This window comes from Wyeomyia smithii, chromosome 2 (assembly GCF_029784165.1).
Source record: "Wyeomyia smithii strain HCP4-BCI-WySm-NY-G18 chromosome 2, ASM2978416v1, whole genome shotgun sequence".
NCBI lineage: Eukaryota > Metazoa > Arthropoda > Insecta > Diptera > Culicidae > Wyeomyia > Wyeomyia smithii.
This window is the reverse complement of record NC_073695.1, coordinates 30,522,767-30,540,609: the sequence shown is the minus strand read 5'-3', so window position 1 is coordinate 30,540,609 and position 17,843 is coordinate 30,522,767. Positions and strand designations below refer to the sequence as shown.

Genomic DNA, 17,843 nt, shown 5'->3' with positions numbered 1-17,843 from the left:
TACCAAAACTGGTGCAGGAATCTTCGGCCCTGGAATTAATATTTCAGTGGCAATGGGACACTGGCCAACAGTGTTTCAAGCAGAGATTTTTGCAATCCTTGAATGTGCGAATGTATGTCTGACTAGGAAATACATACATGCAAATATTTGTATTTTCTCTGACAGTCAAGCAGCACTGAAAGCACTTGATGCTTATAAATGTACATCCAAGATTGTCTGGGGATGTATTCTCACATTGCGACAGCTATGTCAAACAAACTCAGTAAATTTGTATTGGGTTCCAGGACATTGTGGCATTGGTGGGAATGAAAAAGCAGACGAACTTGCAAAACAAGGATCTAACTCACAGTTTATTGGCCCAGAACCTTTCTGCGGTATATCAAACTGTGCAGTGAAAATGGAGCTTAAACGCTGGGAGGAGCAAAAGGTGATAACCAATTGGTTTGATGTCAAAAAGTGTTCCCAATCTAAAAGATTTATCACACCAAACGAGAATCATTCGAAAAAGCTCCTAGAGCTCAACAAAAGAGCTCTTTGTGCATACGTCGGCCTAGTAACGGGGCACTGTCCGAGTAGATATCATTTAAAGAACATTGGCCGGGTTCAGGATGATATCTGTCGCTTTTGTAATATGGAAAGCGAGACATCGGAACATCTGCTGTGCAGTTGTGGTGCATTATTTAAACGCAGATCAAGGTTTCTTGGCAGTGGCTGTTTACAGCCCAAAGAGATTTGGTCTTTGAATCCTGGGAAGGTGATTGGCTTCATAAACCATATTTCACCTGACTGGGAGCGTGTCGGTGCAGGTACCTGATCACTCAACAATAGTGGTCATTGTATTTTGCAAGGGGACACGTATAGCAATTGACTGGGATATATATTACAAAAGTTCACATCAATGGACAACGTAATTCTTATTCCCTAACAAAAAAAATTTCACTTTGTTTGGAACTGTAAACAAATTCGATCCAGCGAAATCGAAGGTTGTGGGACTCATCTTTTTCACTTGGGTTTACTTTTTTTACGCATGCTAACGCTAGTGAAAAAAGCAGCAGCAAGCGAAAACTTGTGTGCGTTTATATTTTGTCAGTTGCAGCCAATTTTCCCTTCGCTCGGAGTGTAAACTCGTGAAATTCGCTTCACTTAAACTGTGAACTGCAGGCTGGTGAAATACCTGCGTGTTCCACAAACGGCTTTTCCTGACAGATTCCACAAGCGAAAATTTACGCTTTTTCACTTGTCAAATTTTTCACTTCGCTTGGAACTGTGTAAAGAGTGTAATTTTCTAAGCAACGCGTGATTTTTTTCCAAACTTTATATCATTATCCTTCGATTTTTAAATTAAGAATAAAAATCGCTCTAAATCGCTTGAATGACAGTTGGTTCATGGGCGAACTGTCATTGTAGCGATTTTGAGCAGTTTTAAGTCGTAATTCAAAAACCGAAGGATAACGATAGAAACTTATTGAGAATCATGTTTTGCTTAGAAAATGCAGCTCTTTCAAATAATATAAAAAACTGATATAGCTTAACAACCCAATTGAAGCAAAGCTACAAATTTCGCACATGTAGAAAATAGACATGTATAAATACCGTGTTTTTATGGTTACAATAGAAAACGCGGTATTTTTACTATAAGCTTGTAAACGATTGTTGTCATTACCATGTTTTAACAACGTTTTGCCTTTCTCCTAGAAAGGTATAGCAATCACTGGAAAAACCGAAGGTATAAAAGTGGTCCCAATGGCCGAATGCCATATACCACTCGACTTCTTTCGACGAACTGAGCCTTTTCTGTATGTATGTGTGTATGTGTGTATGTGTGTGTGTGTATGTGCAACTTTTTTTTCTCACTCACTTTTCTCAGAGATGGCTGGACCGATTTATATAAAATTAATTGCAAATGAAAGGTCTAGTTGCGCCATAAGTTGTTATTGAATTTCATTGTAATCGGATTTTTAGTTTAGAGGTTATGTATCAAAATGTAAAAATCACGAAACATCAATATCTCAGAAACCACACAACCGATTTAAACAAAACTAGTTTCAAATGATTGGGCTGTTCCCAGAACCCTTAATTTTTGAATTTCGTTATGATTGAACATATGGTTCAAAAGTTATGTAAAGAAAAGTTATGCTGAGGTTGTTTAAACTCACTCGTTTTTCTCAGTGATGGCTGGACCGATTTTCACAAAATTAGTGTCAAAGGAAAGGTCTAGTTGCCCCATAGGTTGCTATTGAATTTCATTGCAATCGGATTGTAACTGTGTCCGTTGTTCATAAAAATGTGAAATCACATAATGAAAGTAAACATATTGACTTTCTCCTAACGATCACTGGCTAATTAAAAGGTAAAAAAAAGATTGAAATGGCCGAATGTCATATACTACTCAACTCAGTTCGTCCAATCGAGCATTTTCTGCATATATGCATGTATAGGTGCATATGTTTGTGTGTGGGTGTGTACGTGTGTATGTGCACCTTTCTTTCGCACTCACTTTTCTCAGAGATGGTCTGACCCATTCTTTCTATCTTGGTGTCAAATGAAGGGTCTATTTGTCGCTTAGGTTGCTATTGAATTTCATTGTAATCAAACTTTTAGTTTTGGCGCTGCGTCAGAATGTGAAAATCGCTCTTATATCTCAGAAGCTATGAACATAGTTGAATTCAAATAGATGGGCTTTCAAACCCTTAAACAATAAATTTCATAATGTTTAAACATGTGGTTTGAAAGTTATAGAAAGAAACGAAACCCGCAGACTGTTTAAAACTATAGCTACGATCAAAATATGTGGCCTCAACATCATTTAAATTTAATATTGTACTATTTCAATGTTTAAAAGTCATTTTATTAAAAGTCATTTCTATCATTTCACTTTTTGCCTTTCTCCTAGAAAGGTATAGCAATCACTGCAAAAACTAAAGGTATAAAAGTGCTCAAAACGGCCGAATGTCGTATACCACTCGACTCAGTTCGACGAGCTGAGCATTTTCTGCATGTGTGTGTGTGTAACGCTCTCCCAATCTCACTCGATTTTCTCAGAGATGGCTGAATCGATTTCAATGAAATCAATTGCAAATGAAAGGTGTAGTTACCCTATAAAACCCCATTGAATTTTATTGTAATCTGATTTCTAGTTTAGAGGTTATGTATCAAAATGTAAAAATCACGTAACATCAATATCTCAGAAACTACACAACCGATTTGAACAAAATTGGTTTCAAATGAACGGGCTACCTAAAAACCCTCAACTTTTGAATTTTATGAAGATTGAACATATGGTTCAGAAGTTACAGAAAGAAACGTGTTCTGGAGACTGTTTAATCTCACTCATGTTTCTCAGAGATGGCTGGACCGATTTTCATAAAATCAGTGTCATATGGAAAATCTTGTTGCCCCATTAGACCCTAATGATTTTTTTTGCGAACGGATTATTACTTTTCCTGTTATGTTTAAAAATGTGAAATCCAGCTTTAAAAAGAAACATATTCTGATGACTACTTGGGCTCACTCACTTTTCTCAGAGATGGTTGACCCGATTTCCACAGAATTAGTATCAAATGAAAGGTCTAGCTGCCTCATAACACCCTATTGAATTTTGCTGTAATCGGAATGTAACTTCGTCTGTAATGTATCAAAATGTGAAAATCACTAAACTTCATTATCTTTGAAACTACACAACAGATTTGAACAATATTGATATCGAATGAACGGGATAGTTAAGGGTTAACTGATGAATTATGATTGAACACGTGGTTTGAAAGTTTGGTTCCCCCATACTTTGTCTTTTCATTTGATTGTAATCAAACTTAAGCAACCGTTATGTTTTAATTTGTAAAATAACGAAAGTCTATTATCTCAAGTATTACACGACTTATTTGAACATAACTAGTGTCATACAAACGAGTCATCTCTCAAACTTACAAATGACAAACTTCATAAAAATTTGATATGTGGTTCAAAAGTTTTGTAAAGAAAAGAAATTCAAAGACTATTCAACACTATAGTTGCTTTGATCAATATATATGGCCTCAACATGATTTAAATGTGGTATCGTACTATTTGAACGTTCCCGGTATCGCTCGTGATTAAATTGTTCGAAATTAAAAGTCATTTCTTATATTTCGCTATTTCTGAAGCACTAACATTACGTCAAATTTCATATTTTATACTTTAATTACAACATCAATATTTTAGAACCCAAAGGGTGTATGTACCGTTTTGGATTTAAGCATTCATGTAAATCTATTTTTACAAATAATAAGTTTGAATGAGAAAGGCTGAGTCTGACCGCTAGGTGGATTAATTTAGGTTTTTGTTGTTGAATCTACCACCGACAATAATTTTACCATAAAAAACATTGTCAGTGACTTCTAACTGTATGGGAAAAATGCCTAAAAAAATGCTGTTAAGATACATAACGACCCCCCTTTTTCATGGTAAAAATGGCAAAAACGATGTTTTTTATTGTTCTGGACAATGATGTTTAATGTAAAATTGATGTATCTACAATGAAAAACATAGTTAAATTATGGTATAGCTATGTACAATTACAGCAATTTTTAAGGTTTTTTTAATGTTATTTTTTTCGGGATGTTATATGACAGCAAGCTGGAGTGGTTTTATGGGGCAATAGATAGTAATAATAAAACCAATAATAAAGCAAAATCGCATTGACTCTTGCCGGTTTTATTGGAAGTTTTATTGACAGCTATCAGTGTCCATTACGACTTGCTAATTTTGGCAACGGGTTTAACCGCCATAAAACCGTTGGTAACATTCATTGCTGTGATAAAACCGTTAGAAAACCAAGTAGCTATAGAATTGTTACTTGGGAGATGATTGTTTACGAACTAAGCACGTGCGGTGCTGGGTTGAAGCTGACAAATTTTACAGTTCGCTTCGGGCAGCACGCCAGGTCAAAACTGGGTCAAAATCGAGCGAATAAAGAAGGGTTTTGACAGCAGTTAGTGCACTTCCAGGTCAAAACGAGGTGAGCTGGTGGAATAAAGAAATTCGCTTTAATTTTTCTTTATCCTAATTGCATTGCTCTTGTTGTCTTATTTTTGCTTTGACCTGTTTTTGTGTTCTTCACTTTTCAATTTCCAAAGCAAATGTCAAACCATATCATCTCACTGTAGTGTCAACATCCGAGTGATATCCGATATCATCTGGCTATATCAGGTGATAGACTGAACAAGGCATAAAAATATGTAAAGATTTTTTCGAATTCGGGTTATTTGCGTTGAAAGAGATTTTTAAGGCTGTTCGCACCTACGTGAACACTCATACGTAATTGTCAAAATGTGCGTGATGACAAAAGCGAAAATATTTCCTTCCTTCTTTTTCGCATGTAAAAACCGAACAAGTATCAGCAACACCGTCAACGCGAATATCGAGTTTCGAATTTCTATCATTTTTTTTTAGAAGTTCGAGCAGTTGAAGAAATTTTTCGAATCCATCTGGCATCATTTCTCTTACCAGACAAACAGCTGATCTGTAAAAGTGTCAAAAAGTGCGCGTTGTTTGCCGGGTTTGCTGAAAGTTTTTACAGAAAATCGTTAGAAAACATTCACATTTAAACGCTAACATTTTCGAGAAAAATAATTGAAATAAAACATTAAAAACATTAAAAACGACGTATAATGTCTATAAGGTAAAGTGGAAAACGTAACGTTCAATGGAAATTACATATTATTATATTTACAGCAATCCAAATTCACCGTCACAGCGAAGTCCACTGGTGGATCGCACATTGGATCTTTATCTCAACAACCGGCGTTCTCGAGAGTGTCTCAAATGGGGCTCCCTCAACATTGTCCTTTTATCAGTCATCCTGTTTGATATCTCCAATAAATGTCCATATTCATTCTCCCAGTGGTACTACCTAGAATATGCGGCGGCTGCATTGTTGGCTACCAGCGTTGTTTACTACTTCTCGTGCTACTTTTTCCATCTGTTCAGTAAAGAACCACTAAGAGGAACGGATTACCAGCGCAAACTATTGAAATTTGACGTCGATGATAATTCATTCATCACTACAGCACCAGCTGCAAAGAAAGAGTCGGCCAGCGCGTCTGTCAACCCCGGTAGCGAATCTTTTGTTAGTTTGCATTCGTTCAACGAGAGTGGTCTCAGTTCCGCCTCGCCAAGCTGGGTTTTCAACCGGGGTAGTCCCCAGCATCAAGGAACGACGGATGAGCGAAGCTTTACGATGGAAGGTTCGTTTAATGCCAGCGGTAATAATTCCTTGAACTTCAGCATGAAGAAGATTGCGAACAAAAATGATTTCATTGTGGATGAAAAAGGTTTGCAGAGCTACTTGAGGTGAGTTTTTTTGTTCTTGTTGATGATGAGTAGCTGATTCAATTTATAATGACATTATAGAGAAGTTTCTAATGACGAAAGAAATAACAGCTCCTTTATGGAACGGATGAGTACTTCCGGAAGTACTTTCCATTCTTTCTGGAATAGTTATAAACTTGATGACATGTCGAACTTGCTGAAAACCTCCCTCTACCAGCTGTCGCCTTCGGCCCCACCAACCAAGCAAACAATGAAAGAGCACGAGAGCGGTCCTTATAATCCGATTGACTCAGAAATTAGTTCCGAAGTACTGAAGAAAATTTCAACGGTGCAGTTGTCGAATTATGTTGCTAACTTAAGAATGGTAAGTCGATGGTGGTTTCGCTAGAATTAACAATAACCTGGAACCTGTTTCAGTGGATATCTCTAACAATTCTGCAACAAATTGTGTCTGAGATGAATAATATTGACCATTCGTTTAAAATGCGTGGTTTCTCCGATATTCAACTGGGAAGCGTTGGTTTGGAGCGTCTTAAGAAAACCGCAGAAAATCAGCAGCTAGTGACGCTGTACATACCGAAGCTGCCCTTGTTGATACCGTTCTTGGAAATGTCCACTAATCAAGAGTATTTAGTGCAAAGAATTAAGGATTTTTCCAAGGGCAGCTGCATAACCGATTACCGATGGAATTCTGGATCGTCCTATAAGGGTCTCAGTTGGGACGAACATTTACCAACGGATTCCGCTGTAAGATAGAACCAACGCGATTTGGAGTAGATAAATAGATAGATTAATGGTTCGCATTTCAGATTATCTTTCACCTATTTTGTACCTATATGGACAGTCAGTTGCGACCGCTACCACAGCCCGGAGGTCGCCCATTTTATCATCGATATGTGGTGCTGGCAGATAAGAAAACTCCCAAAGAAACACTTGCGGAAGCTAAGACTAAAAACAAGGCCAAATGTGCCATTCTTTGTTCAAACCCGATGAAACCCAAGTTCAATTTCATTTCCGATGATAAAATTCATAATAGTGCATATGTGAGATAAAATTTAGTTTTTTTTTTTTTTGAGAACGTTTTTATTAATATGCTTCTTTTCACTGTAGGATCGCAACAATCTTTTCTACGTCATTATTCAGTTCCTAATTTATATGAAAAATCATCACGAGGGCTTGGTTGAAGGCATCAACCTGGGTAAAAGTGGTATCAACATTCTCTGCGTGGTGGAGGACTGAGAACCAGGTATTATCTATTCGTCGCTTAATAAGCCCATTTTTTGAGGCCTCAACTATTTATTTTGGAATGAGCTCACCAGATGGTGTGTTGACTTATTTTGGAATGATATATTTGTAACTCTAGAGACTTGATGTGTGGTAATTGTCAATTTCAACGTACGAGGATTGTCATCTTGAAAATTCTTATGGCTGAAGTGAAAATTGCGAACAAGAATAAATACTCTATCCTGTATATTTTCCAAAAGAGAGTACAATATTTTCTATTCTCTGATTCATTTTCTTAATTATACCTCACGTTCCAACGGAGATAGCTATCTTTTCGTTTGTTACACTGTAAATCCGAATATACACTGGGTGTTGAATTGCAACTGATAACGCGCCGCTGCACAATAACACTGCTAACATACAGTTAAAGATAGACAAGCTGAAAATTGCAATGTTTCGGGCTGAAATGCTCGTTACCTCATCATTGTATTTAATTTTACTTTTCACGGTTAAGAGTTTATTATTCAGGATTGATTAACAGTCAAGATTGAATGATGCTGCTATGAAACCTCAGCTTGCATTTTCTAACTATAATCGAAGTCAACGTTTTGGTCGGTATTGCTACGAGAATTATACCATTTTTTTATTTTTGCAATAGCAAAAGACTGCAATTATTTGCTGAATGGCCAGTGTTTCATCAGAAAATGGAAAGTACTATTAATCGATAGTAAAATTTTGAAACGAAATTTTCTGTACAAACAGAGCATTTTATTTTCAGACTTCTTATGGTAGTAATATGGAAAACTGTCTAAATGCAATTTATGCTTAGTTGAATTGAAACTTTTAAAAATCATTGATTTTAGAAAAAAAATCTTGCCATTGGCAATCGAATTTGCGGAAGCTATTTGCGAAGTGACGTAGGCTTTTTAACGATTCACAGTTCGATTCAGCAGAAGGAATGAAAAATTGAAAGCTTAGCTTTTTGTATATATATATATATATATATATTAAGATTAAAAAAAATCACAACAAAATAACCTCGAAGGTGTATATTTGGTTTGAATGTCTGTTTGTTTAACAGCTTTTACCTTACTCTTATTGTGTTGGTCAGAACAAAGGATGCAAAATATGAAAAATACTGTGAAGTATCCCGATGTGTCAATGAATTTATTCGGAAATAAAACGTGAAATCTTAAGATTTTTACATTTTTAACCTGCTGCTGTTTACATTGGTGGTACAAGTTACGTCTTTTATATGATATCAATATTGGGATGCGGACGTTTAGGCGTAAACACATTTCTCATCACTCCTAAAGCTTAGTTTGTGGAAAGTTGCAAACTTCATCTGACGGTATCATTGGTTAATCAATATCTAACACATCTACGATAAGGAAGTTGTTTTCTTTTTCGAAGGGTAGTTATATTTAGTGCAGTTCACTTCTTGCAGTTAAACATTGATCAAGAACATACACACACAAACAGTTCCATTTTTTCTTACGACATTCAGCACACGAGCATTGAAAAGTCGAAGTCGCAATGACTTTCTTCTCTCTTAGTTCGAATATAACTATCGTTGTACTACTAATAATAACTGGAATCTTCTATTATTTGTGTCAAAAAGCTAAGAAATTGGAAATCGAACCGAAATTCGACCCACCCACCCTGTATAATAAAAATATGTGTGTTTTGTTTACAATCCCCTCTTCTGAACTGTTTGAATTATGTATTGTATTGTCTGTGTGAATATCAACTTCTGTTTTGCTTCAAACTTCTACACGTAAATGTTAATGATCGTCGCCTTCACAGTCTTTTCGGTGACCTACCGTCGGTTATTTTAGGAGGTTGATCATCTCTATTACCTTTCTTCGGTTTGCGTACATGTACGCTTTGACCTCCCACAGCATGTTGATCAGTGGCTCGTCAATTTTCTCGTCCATCGCGATATCTACCGACATCTGAGGATTAAAACGATAGTACGGCACACCAATCATGCTACACCAGGCACGGGCTCGATCCACCACACGACCGTCCGATGCCGTTGCCTGATCCACTAGCAGGTTTCCTGTGGATTAAAAAAGGGTGGATTTATATTGTAGTTCGACACAGACAGATTAAGTCTCCGACAATGTACTAACCAATAGCAGAGATACCGTAGGCCAGTTTTGCCGTGTCCCATATGCTGTCTGGTCGAAATACGTCGATTTCCTTCAGCTCGGTTACGGGAATTAGACCAGTGCCAAGTGAAACTACGATTGAAACCTGCAACGAAATCACATCCAACCGTCAACGCTTCGAAACTGAGGGAAACTTTCGTTGAAATGCTTACCGGTACAGCTTCCGAGGACCGACCGATACTCTTTAGTGCCATATTGTATTCGTGAATTTCTGTCAGCGCATCCAGTGTTGGATTATTCGCTATCAAACCACCGTCAAGAAAGCGTCCAAAGGCTCGGAAATATGAAGGAGCCGCACCAGTTGCCCGCGCCGCTCGCCACACCAGCTGATCTTCCGGCTGTGGTGGGGGTTGTCTTCTACTGTTGGAAGGTGTCGCTATACCTAGAATGTCGCTGGCGCATTTGTAATTACGGAATAGATGTAAATCAACCGGTTTTCTGTCAGCCATCACACCAGTGACCATCAGCTTCGGGTGCTTGATGTCGGTCATAACGGTAAATTCGCCGAGTTGCTCTTTCAGCACGGATTCCAGAAGATCGCTAGGGTACGGTCGGGAACCTACGAACGCTTGATCTTTCATGCGTAAATATAAGCACATGCACTGCTTCATTGTTTTGCCACAGCCAAGACCGAGCGCTAGAATTCCACCCGTGCTTGTTCCTGCAATCCAATCGAACAAATGTGCGATTGGAGTTTGTGCGAGACTTTCAATTTCCAGTAGCATTTGAGCAAGCACCAGACCTCGAATGCCACCACCGTCCAAACACAGGAGGCGACCACGACCGTGGTACTCGCCGCCAGTAGGTACGGTTGATGGTGTACTGTTAACTCGAATATCTTCAACAATCATTGGTTCGTCCCCAAAATCAATGGCATTTCTCTCTGTTGGCGAGGATTTAGATGAACCGGCAGAGTCTACTTTGGAAGCAGCTTGAACTTTGTTGGTGAACATTGAGAGCAGCGCGTCCATCATGCTTGCGCCCTTTCGTTCTTGTGATACGTCTACACGTTCTTCCCTTATTTCGCGCTCACGCTCCTCTCGAACCGTTTTGATTGTGTTCGACACAAGGTTGTGTATGCTATTTCGTCCGGATTTGGTAGTGCTTGCCAGCATTTGTTGGATATGTTCACGCTGCTCGGTGGTTTCTGGTTGCGCTGGTGGTATGCCGTTGTAGGTACCTTTTGCGGCACAACCCGGTGGACATTTGGTTCCATTCGATTCGGGACACCGTTTTGCTCCGATCGAATGTAGAATGTATAGAATCATTGCGTCTTTCGAGCCGGAGTCGTCTTTGCCAACTAAATGACGAAGGGTTTTGCCATCTCTGGTGGGTTTGTTCACATCGGCTCCAAACACCAGCAAGCACTGCACGATAGGCAAGAGTTTCTTCTCAACGGCAATATGAAGGGGTGTGTTTCCGTTGTTGTCAACCGCGTCAATTTCAGCTTCGTGTGCCAATAGAGCCACCACACATTCGAGTCGGTCACGAGTAACCTACGTGTACAATTGGATTACAAATTCAGATGAATTTTCCACATATTACAGACTTACCATTACATGCAGCGGGGTCTGACCGTTGAAGTTAACAAGATTAACATCACAACCTCGCTCGATCAACGAATTGAGCACCTCTCGGCTGGAGCTCCAGTGCAGCGGTGTTCCACCGTGCTTCATGTCCTGAGTGAGAAGCTTATTCGGGTTGCTAACGAGAAAGTCCGCCACATTGCCTGCGGAGTAAGGTTCTTGTTTCGTTATCGTGAAAAATGGTGTTTGGTGTTGTGTGCAGATTCGTCGTTATTTTCCGAAATGGGAAAAATTGTTTTCCGGATTATATTTTGAAAATAAACAAGCAACAGTCAGTGAAGATTTCTAATAAACAGAAACTGTATGCTTCTAGGTTTAAATGGTCAATTATTGGTAAAAAAAATTACTACAAATGCATTATGTTGTACAACGTATCAATTGGTTACCAAATCCATGCACACCGTCGAATATAAACTACTTACTTGTAGTAGTTGTTGAAGGATAGGCATTACTGGCACAGCGGGCCATTTTGTTTGTGTCGGCACCTGCTAAAAGTAGCGCCTTCACGCAGTCCGGTTTGTCAGCCAAACACGCCAAATGGAGCGGAGTATAACCGTCCGTGTTGCAATGGTTTAGATTGGCTGTACTTTTCGCCGCTAATAACTGGAACGGAATGCAGTAATAAGAGCTACTATAAAAAACAACCGAGCGCGTATCGTCAACTCACATTGATCATCTCTTTGGTTGTGCTGGCAGCATAGTGAAACACTGAATTGCTACTTTTGTCCAGGTTGTCACTTTTGCTTACCGGTAGCAGGGCTTTCACCATTTCAAAGTTATTCGCTTTGGTCGCAATCTAAAGTATAGACATGCTATAGTTGATACAGTTACCAAAGAACTGCTCAAAATACCTGGAGTGGTGTCAGTAAGTCGGCATGATCTGGATCGTCAAGAGATTCTACAATTTTTGGATTTGCAACGTAATCGGTAAGATTGAAGTGTGCAATTACATGGGCCAACGTCCAGGAAGGATGTTCGATCAGCGTGTCGCACAGCTTTTGAAGACCGTTTATGGTGTACATCTGCGAGAAAAATAAGGAATTACAGTCCCTGTATAGTTTTGTGAGGATATACGGGCTCACCTCCCGAACCATTTTCACCAGCTCCGGTAGTCGCTGATAAAAAGCTTCAAATTTTTCTTCCGCCTCAGCTTGGGTGGATGCTCGGTATAGGCTGAAACAGATTAATTTTTATGCTATTTATATCAACACTGAACACATTGTTGGTGTTATGCCAAGCTTGCAGGCAGTTATGACATTCATATAATAATATATGAAACAATCGTCAATTTGCTTCATACGCCTTTTAAAACATTATCGAAAAGTTATTTTCTAAGTTATAGTTATTCAAAGGGTGGGAACTGCTAAGTTTTAACGAGCGAAGCGTGAAGAAAAAATTCACAATGTGAACTACCGAACAAACCTCGCCTGAAACAGGAATTTTCACTAGATTCGCGGTATATCGTGGTAGATACCGAACATCTCAGTGGCCTGAAATACTCTTCAAGATATCTCTAAATCGATTTTACGAGTCATACATGTTGCTTTCTATCTAATAATCCTATCCGGTTCAGATCTTGGTGATCAATTCTTTCACCTATTGTACTCACCTGTAGGAAGTGTTCACCGTCTCCGAGTGTGGCCGTTCGAGTACGATCTCGTACACTGGCTGCTTCTTATCAGTGGAACCACCCGACGGAGCGTACAGACGCATAGCGTCATCCCGTTGCATCACGTGTAGATTTATGTAGCTGTCGTTCTTCACCTCCATCACCTTGTTCGGTGGAGTCTCGCCTCCGAGAAACCGTTGCAGCGCTATCAATTTAAGATTTTGATTTTTGAAGATAGGGAAAACATTAGTTTAGTTACACCAGTTTTAGCGCTGCCTTCGCTTAATGGAAAGTTTGCTTTTTATCCTACCTAGACCGGAAGCCAAAGCGCCAATACCGAGCCAAGCCATTTGCGTGCGATGTATTAACGGTGTTTGTTGGAAATGGTGTGGGTGAATGAGGTTTATGATAATGAAAGCGGTAAACTAAGATTGGTTCACAGTTTGTCTTCGAACAGTTTTTTTATGTAGATGAAATTATCAATATGATACTCGAATTTTAATGGAATCGACACAAACTTTACATCTTTACAAACTGTACAACGATGATACTGAAATAAACACAAATTCATTTTTTTTTGTTATTTCAGTTATAGGAGTAAGGTTTTAATTGACATAAAATTAAGCACGTATTCCTTGCGTTGAGGAGTGAGACAAGAGACTAACAGTAGTTACAATTAAGTGAACAACGCATTTTTCTATGAAATACAATCAATGGATCACGTTGAAACTCTGAGAATGTAGGAGAGCTTGCAGTGAAAGACAATCACCCCAGCAAAATTTCTACTAAATCTATCACAAATTCCATAGTAAACGTGACACATTATGTTTTCTAGCCCTGTAACTACATATGCAAATCAAAGTACCCAGCTACCTTGTCGAAGGTCTCTTTCCCCAATAGGAGGATTTTTCCACAGTCCTAATAATGAACAAAAATAGTTAGGGTAAATAACTTACAGTACTTAAAATGATGTTATGACATGAAATGCGATATGTTAAATGTAAAACACTGATGTATGATGATGCGGAATGTTTTAGTATTTGCATTCATCAGTTGTGTTTAAAAGCTAGGCAAATTTGAAAATATATTAGAATGGGAAAAGTGGAACCGCTGAGTTCACTCAGCTATGTTAGTTAGAAAGATAAGAAAAATGAAACAGTACTCGTTTTCTGTAATAGAAAGCGTAACGAGTTACGCGTGTCAATAAAATGGATTTAGTTTTCATAGCGTAAACTCAAGTACATAATACGAAAACAATCTAAATTGAAACAAAAAAAATGTATTTGTCAGCTGAGGTCAAGTCTAGCTCACTAATCACGCGATTTACAGTATGATGGCAAACATGGCAAATGATCCACTGAGTGAGTGATTTGCAATATCATCCAGTCAACTCGTTCAATGCTAGGCGACGAGCGACACAATCCGTCATCTTCTGGATTTTTTTTGACGTTGGACTAACGTCTATATCGAAGTTAGGCACCTGAATTTGAAAATCTAGTAATTCAACCGGGGAAAACCAGGGAAAAGTGGTCAGGTTTTGAGCGCTTATATATCAGTCATTTCTTTTCAGAATTTCGAGGTTTTGGCATCAACCGATCAGAAATTCTTTTACGGTTTAATTTATGTAACAAAAATAACCTATTGTTCGAGATACACTATTGAAAAATTGATAAATCACATCGATTGTCTAAATCATACCGAGCAACCAATCACCACCTCTCTTCACAAGCACAGTCGACACTAACGGATACAACCGATCTGACTTTGTAAACAGTCTCACAGCTTTCAACCAATAACGAGCTCGCTTTCGGTAGCTGCAACAGGTGTTTCAACACCGTTTTAAAATGCTTCTTTTATCATTACCACTGATCAGATTCTAAACACCAATGGCTTGATTGATAGGGGAAATATTGCGCAAGATTGACATATAATAATTTAAATATGTTTTCGATACTAAACTAGTTAAAAGTTGTGTTAAAAGTCGTGCACATTCAACCAATCACAAGCTCGCTTCTTGTTTGCTCGCGGATGGATTTTTGCTTTGGGCTATATAATAGCCTGTGTCGTCTCATAGCACTCATCAGTTAACAAGTGAAAGGCCACCAGGCCGGTCTTGTATAATCAGCAGCGGTGGCTGATTCCAGCGGCCAAACTGAGCTGCAGCAGAACCAGAGCGGTGGTATCAGGCAGCAGCGGCGGAGGTAGTGGGAAGCTGCATTTCTTCATTCAGTTCGGTGCTCCTTCGATCTGAGTTGGACCCCACCAGCGGTAATCCAATTCAGATATCGTTGGGTGAAAACGTTGGGTGTGTGTGCAGTGTGCACATATAGCGTATGTGCATCTGTATTGCTATGACATTTGCGATGATAGGGATGGCGCTGTTGCGTGTGTATGGCTAGCTATAGCGTGTGTAAGACACTAGCATGTGTAGCATATTATGGCTATTGCGTGTATATCTTCAGCGTGTGTACGGATAGTTATAGCTTGTGTGTGGATAGCTGCTGCGTGTGTAATGATTAGTTATAGCGTATGTATGGATAGTAATAGCACATGGTTGGATAGCTTATGCGTGTGTATAGATAGTTGTATCGGATGTATGGAAAGGAATAGCGTGTGTATGGATAGCTATAGCTACAGCGTGTGTATGAATAGTTTTAACGCGTGTTTAGATAGTTATAGCATGTGTGTGAATAACTATAGCGGGTGTTTATCGAAGATTATTATTGTCATTGAAAATATTAAAACGTCTTAACGAACACAGTTGTGAATTTGATTTTACAGCAGCGATTTTAACTTCTTCAGCCAGTCTTTATTCATCGAGGAAAAATTACTACCTATGAATGATCAACACTTATTTACTAGAAATTTGATTTAGATCAAAACGGGTTCTTTTGAGTATCATAAGTTATTGGTAAAAAGAGTTGCAAGTTTTCTCAATGAGCATTCATTAAATTTTCGTTTTTGTTTCTCGGTGCGCGGTTTTGATTTTGTTTCTCGCACACAGAGAAAGAAACAAACTTGTCGCTATCGTGAAAAATAACAAAACAATTAGAAATGCTCTAAATCACAACTGAAGAAGTTAAGATATTTTCCTGTCACTCGCCCAAACCTTGATAACAACTACCGAAAAACGTGTGATTGAGCTCTTGCTATATTGAGTTATTGAACCAAACGTTTTTTTTTTTTTTTTTTCAAATACATGAAGTTATATGCTGGGCTGGAACTAACCTAGCATGAGTTTTATCGATTAAATGTCAAACAATTTTCAAATTTAAAATTTTCGGTTGAATCGTTCTGGGCTCCAATTTCAGATAGTTTCGTAAAGTTTGCTTTTTGCTTAGATAGGAAAATTTTACCAATTCGCTCAATTCAATGATTGTCTTGGTAGTGCAGCAAACAAAGGGTTGATTCGAATATGTATGAAATGACAGCGATTAAATAAAAGATATCCATTCTTTTAGTATATATTATTATTTATAACGTTTTAACGTCCCAGCATCCAGAAATGCACTGTTAGATAAAATTGCAGCAAATACTAGAGTTGCAATTCTCTCTATTATTTGTTTTAATGGAATATAAGAATACCGTAGTCCAACGTCATGCGGTCGTGTCTTGAATACCACCCTCCTACTTTTCTAACGTTATACAATATGTATTAAAGACAAAGGGGTAACATAAAATGTGTGCCATGCAATCAGCGGTCGGTAAAGATCAAAGAAGGTAACACGATCCGCATGCAAAAATAAGAATGCCAGAAGTAGGTATTACAGCCAGCCTCTCTTCCAATTTTTCGTATCATTCGACTGGTGAAAATTTTCCTCCCCCGCCCGCTTGCAAACACTTACCGTTCAACATTTTTTTTCAATTTGTAATTCTACCGTAATTAAAGTATAATTTCACTAGTAAACGTCGCGCAAAAACTGTCGCCTATGTTTCGAACCCACTGTCGTACGTTCTAGCGGAAACCGGATCTCCTAAATCTTTTTTCCTTAGATTACAAGCAGCTGATAGTGGCTTTTGCTTCCTTTCAAACCGAAAATTCTTGAACTGTGGTGAGGTGAGATGTCTCTTTATTTATTATGACTAAACGAATGAATTTCGCGAAATTGCACTAACACATGCAAACAGATATGAGGGATTGACAGTTCTCGGGCTGCCAAGTATGATGACAGTTCTACAAGGTATGCTACATTTTTGTCTATCCACACACACAAACAAATCTCGTTATGAAAAATTTCGCGTTTTGTATGGAATTCAGAACATTTTTGGAAATTTCTCGTTTTATGTTGTTTTTTATCTGATTTTTTTAGTTGGAGAGTGAATCTCCAGTTGAAACACACTAGAAATTGATATTAATTTAGATTTAGTGTGAAAAGTTGCGACAATATGTCGCAATAAAATATATAAAAATGCTATATTTCTAATAGTTGGAGCATAATCTTAGTCTTTGTCATAGCTCATGACTTTTGTCACTGTATGAAACATAAGCGACTCCATTTAGAAGCGCTATTAGGGTACAAGAAAAAAACGAAAAGTGCAAAAAGGTTACCGGCAAATTGATGAAAAACAGCATATTTTACCTAGACCGCAGCATGTTTATATATTCCCCACAAATAAAACATGTTTCAACATCATTTCTATAACTTTTCAGGAAAGAATGTTCAATAAGTTTAGTATAAAATGCAAAATCATTTCAAATTTCATACAAAATTGGAAAAAGTTCATAACGATCACTAAAACTAATGCATCGATGTGAATAGCATACCTTATAGAACTATCATCATACTTGGCTCGGGCTGATAGTCGGTCGTATCCCGAGCAAAAAGTTATCCTCAAATGTTTAGTTTGTGGTGGCTACGATCCGCATGTGATTTCATTCGAGCAGGTTTGGTAGATAAGATCTGTTCTGGAGCTCCTATTTTAATCCTTCAATAATTTCTATAG

At 38.2% G+C, this 17,843-nt stretch overlaps 2 protein-coding genes across 5 annotated transcripts; one reads left to right on the top strand and one right to left on the bottom strand.

Annotated features, from left to right (window-relative positions):
* The first annotated feature begins 5,488 nt into the window (after positions 1–5,488).
* On the top strand, positions 5,489–7,851 carry LOC129722242 (transmembrane protein 209). Its single transcript, XM_055675541.1, has 6 exons — positions 5,489–5,656; positions 5,710–6,327; positions 6,388–6,670; positions 6,724–7,053; positions 7,116–7,349; positions 7,417–7,851. The coding sequence occupies exons 1-6, from the start codon at positions 5,646–5,648 to the stop codon at positions 7,543–7,545; spliced, it is 1,605 nt and encodes a 534-aa protein (XP_055531516.1). The 5' UTR covers positions 5,489–5,645; the 3' UTR covers positions 7,546–7,851.
* LOC129722240 (85/88 kDa calcium-independent phospholipase A2) lies at positions 7,747–16,995 on the bottom strand. Of its 4 annotated transcripts, none has more exons than XM_055675537.1 (11): positions 16,745–16,995; positions 13,773–13,817; positions 12,900–13,104; positions 12,373–12,463; positions 12,142–12,312; positions 11,958–12,086; positions 11,713–11,893; positions 11,258–11,433; positions 9,857–11,200; positions 9,666–9,789; positions 7,747–9,592 (listed from the first exon to the last, which is right to left on the bottom strand). In XM_055675537.1, the coding sequence occupies exons 1-11, from the start codon at positions 16,752–16,754 to the stop codon at positions 9,360–9,362; spliced, it is 2,709 nt and encodes a 902-aa protein (XP_055531512.1). In that variant the 5' UTR covers positions 16,755–16,995; the 3' UTR covers positions 7,747–9,359. The 4 variants fall into 4 exon arrangements, with proteins under 4 accessions (XP_055531512.1, XP_055531514.1, XP_055531515.1 ...); XM_055675539.1 differs by lacking the exon at positions 13,773–13,817 and adding an exon at positions 13,210–13,449; XM_055675540.1 differs by lacking the exon at positions 13,773–13,817 and having other exon boundaries at positions 16,745–16,994.
* Between the last annotated feature and the right edge of the window lie 848 nt (positions 16,996–17,843).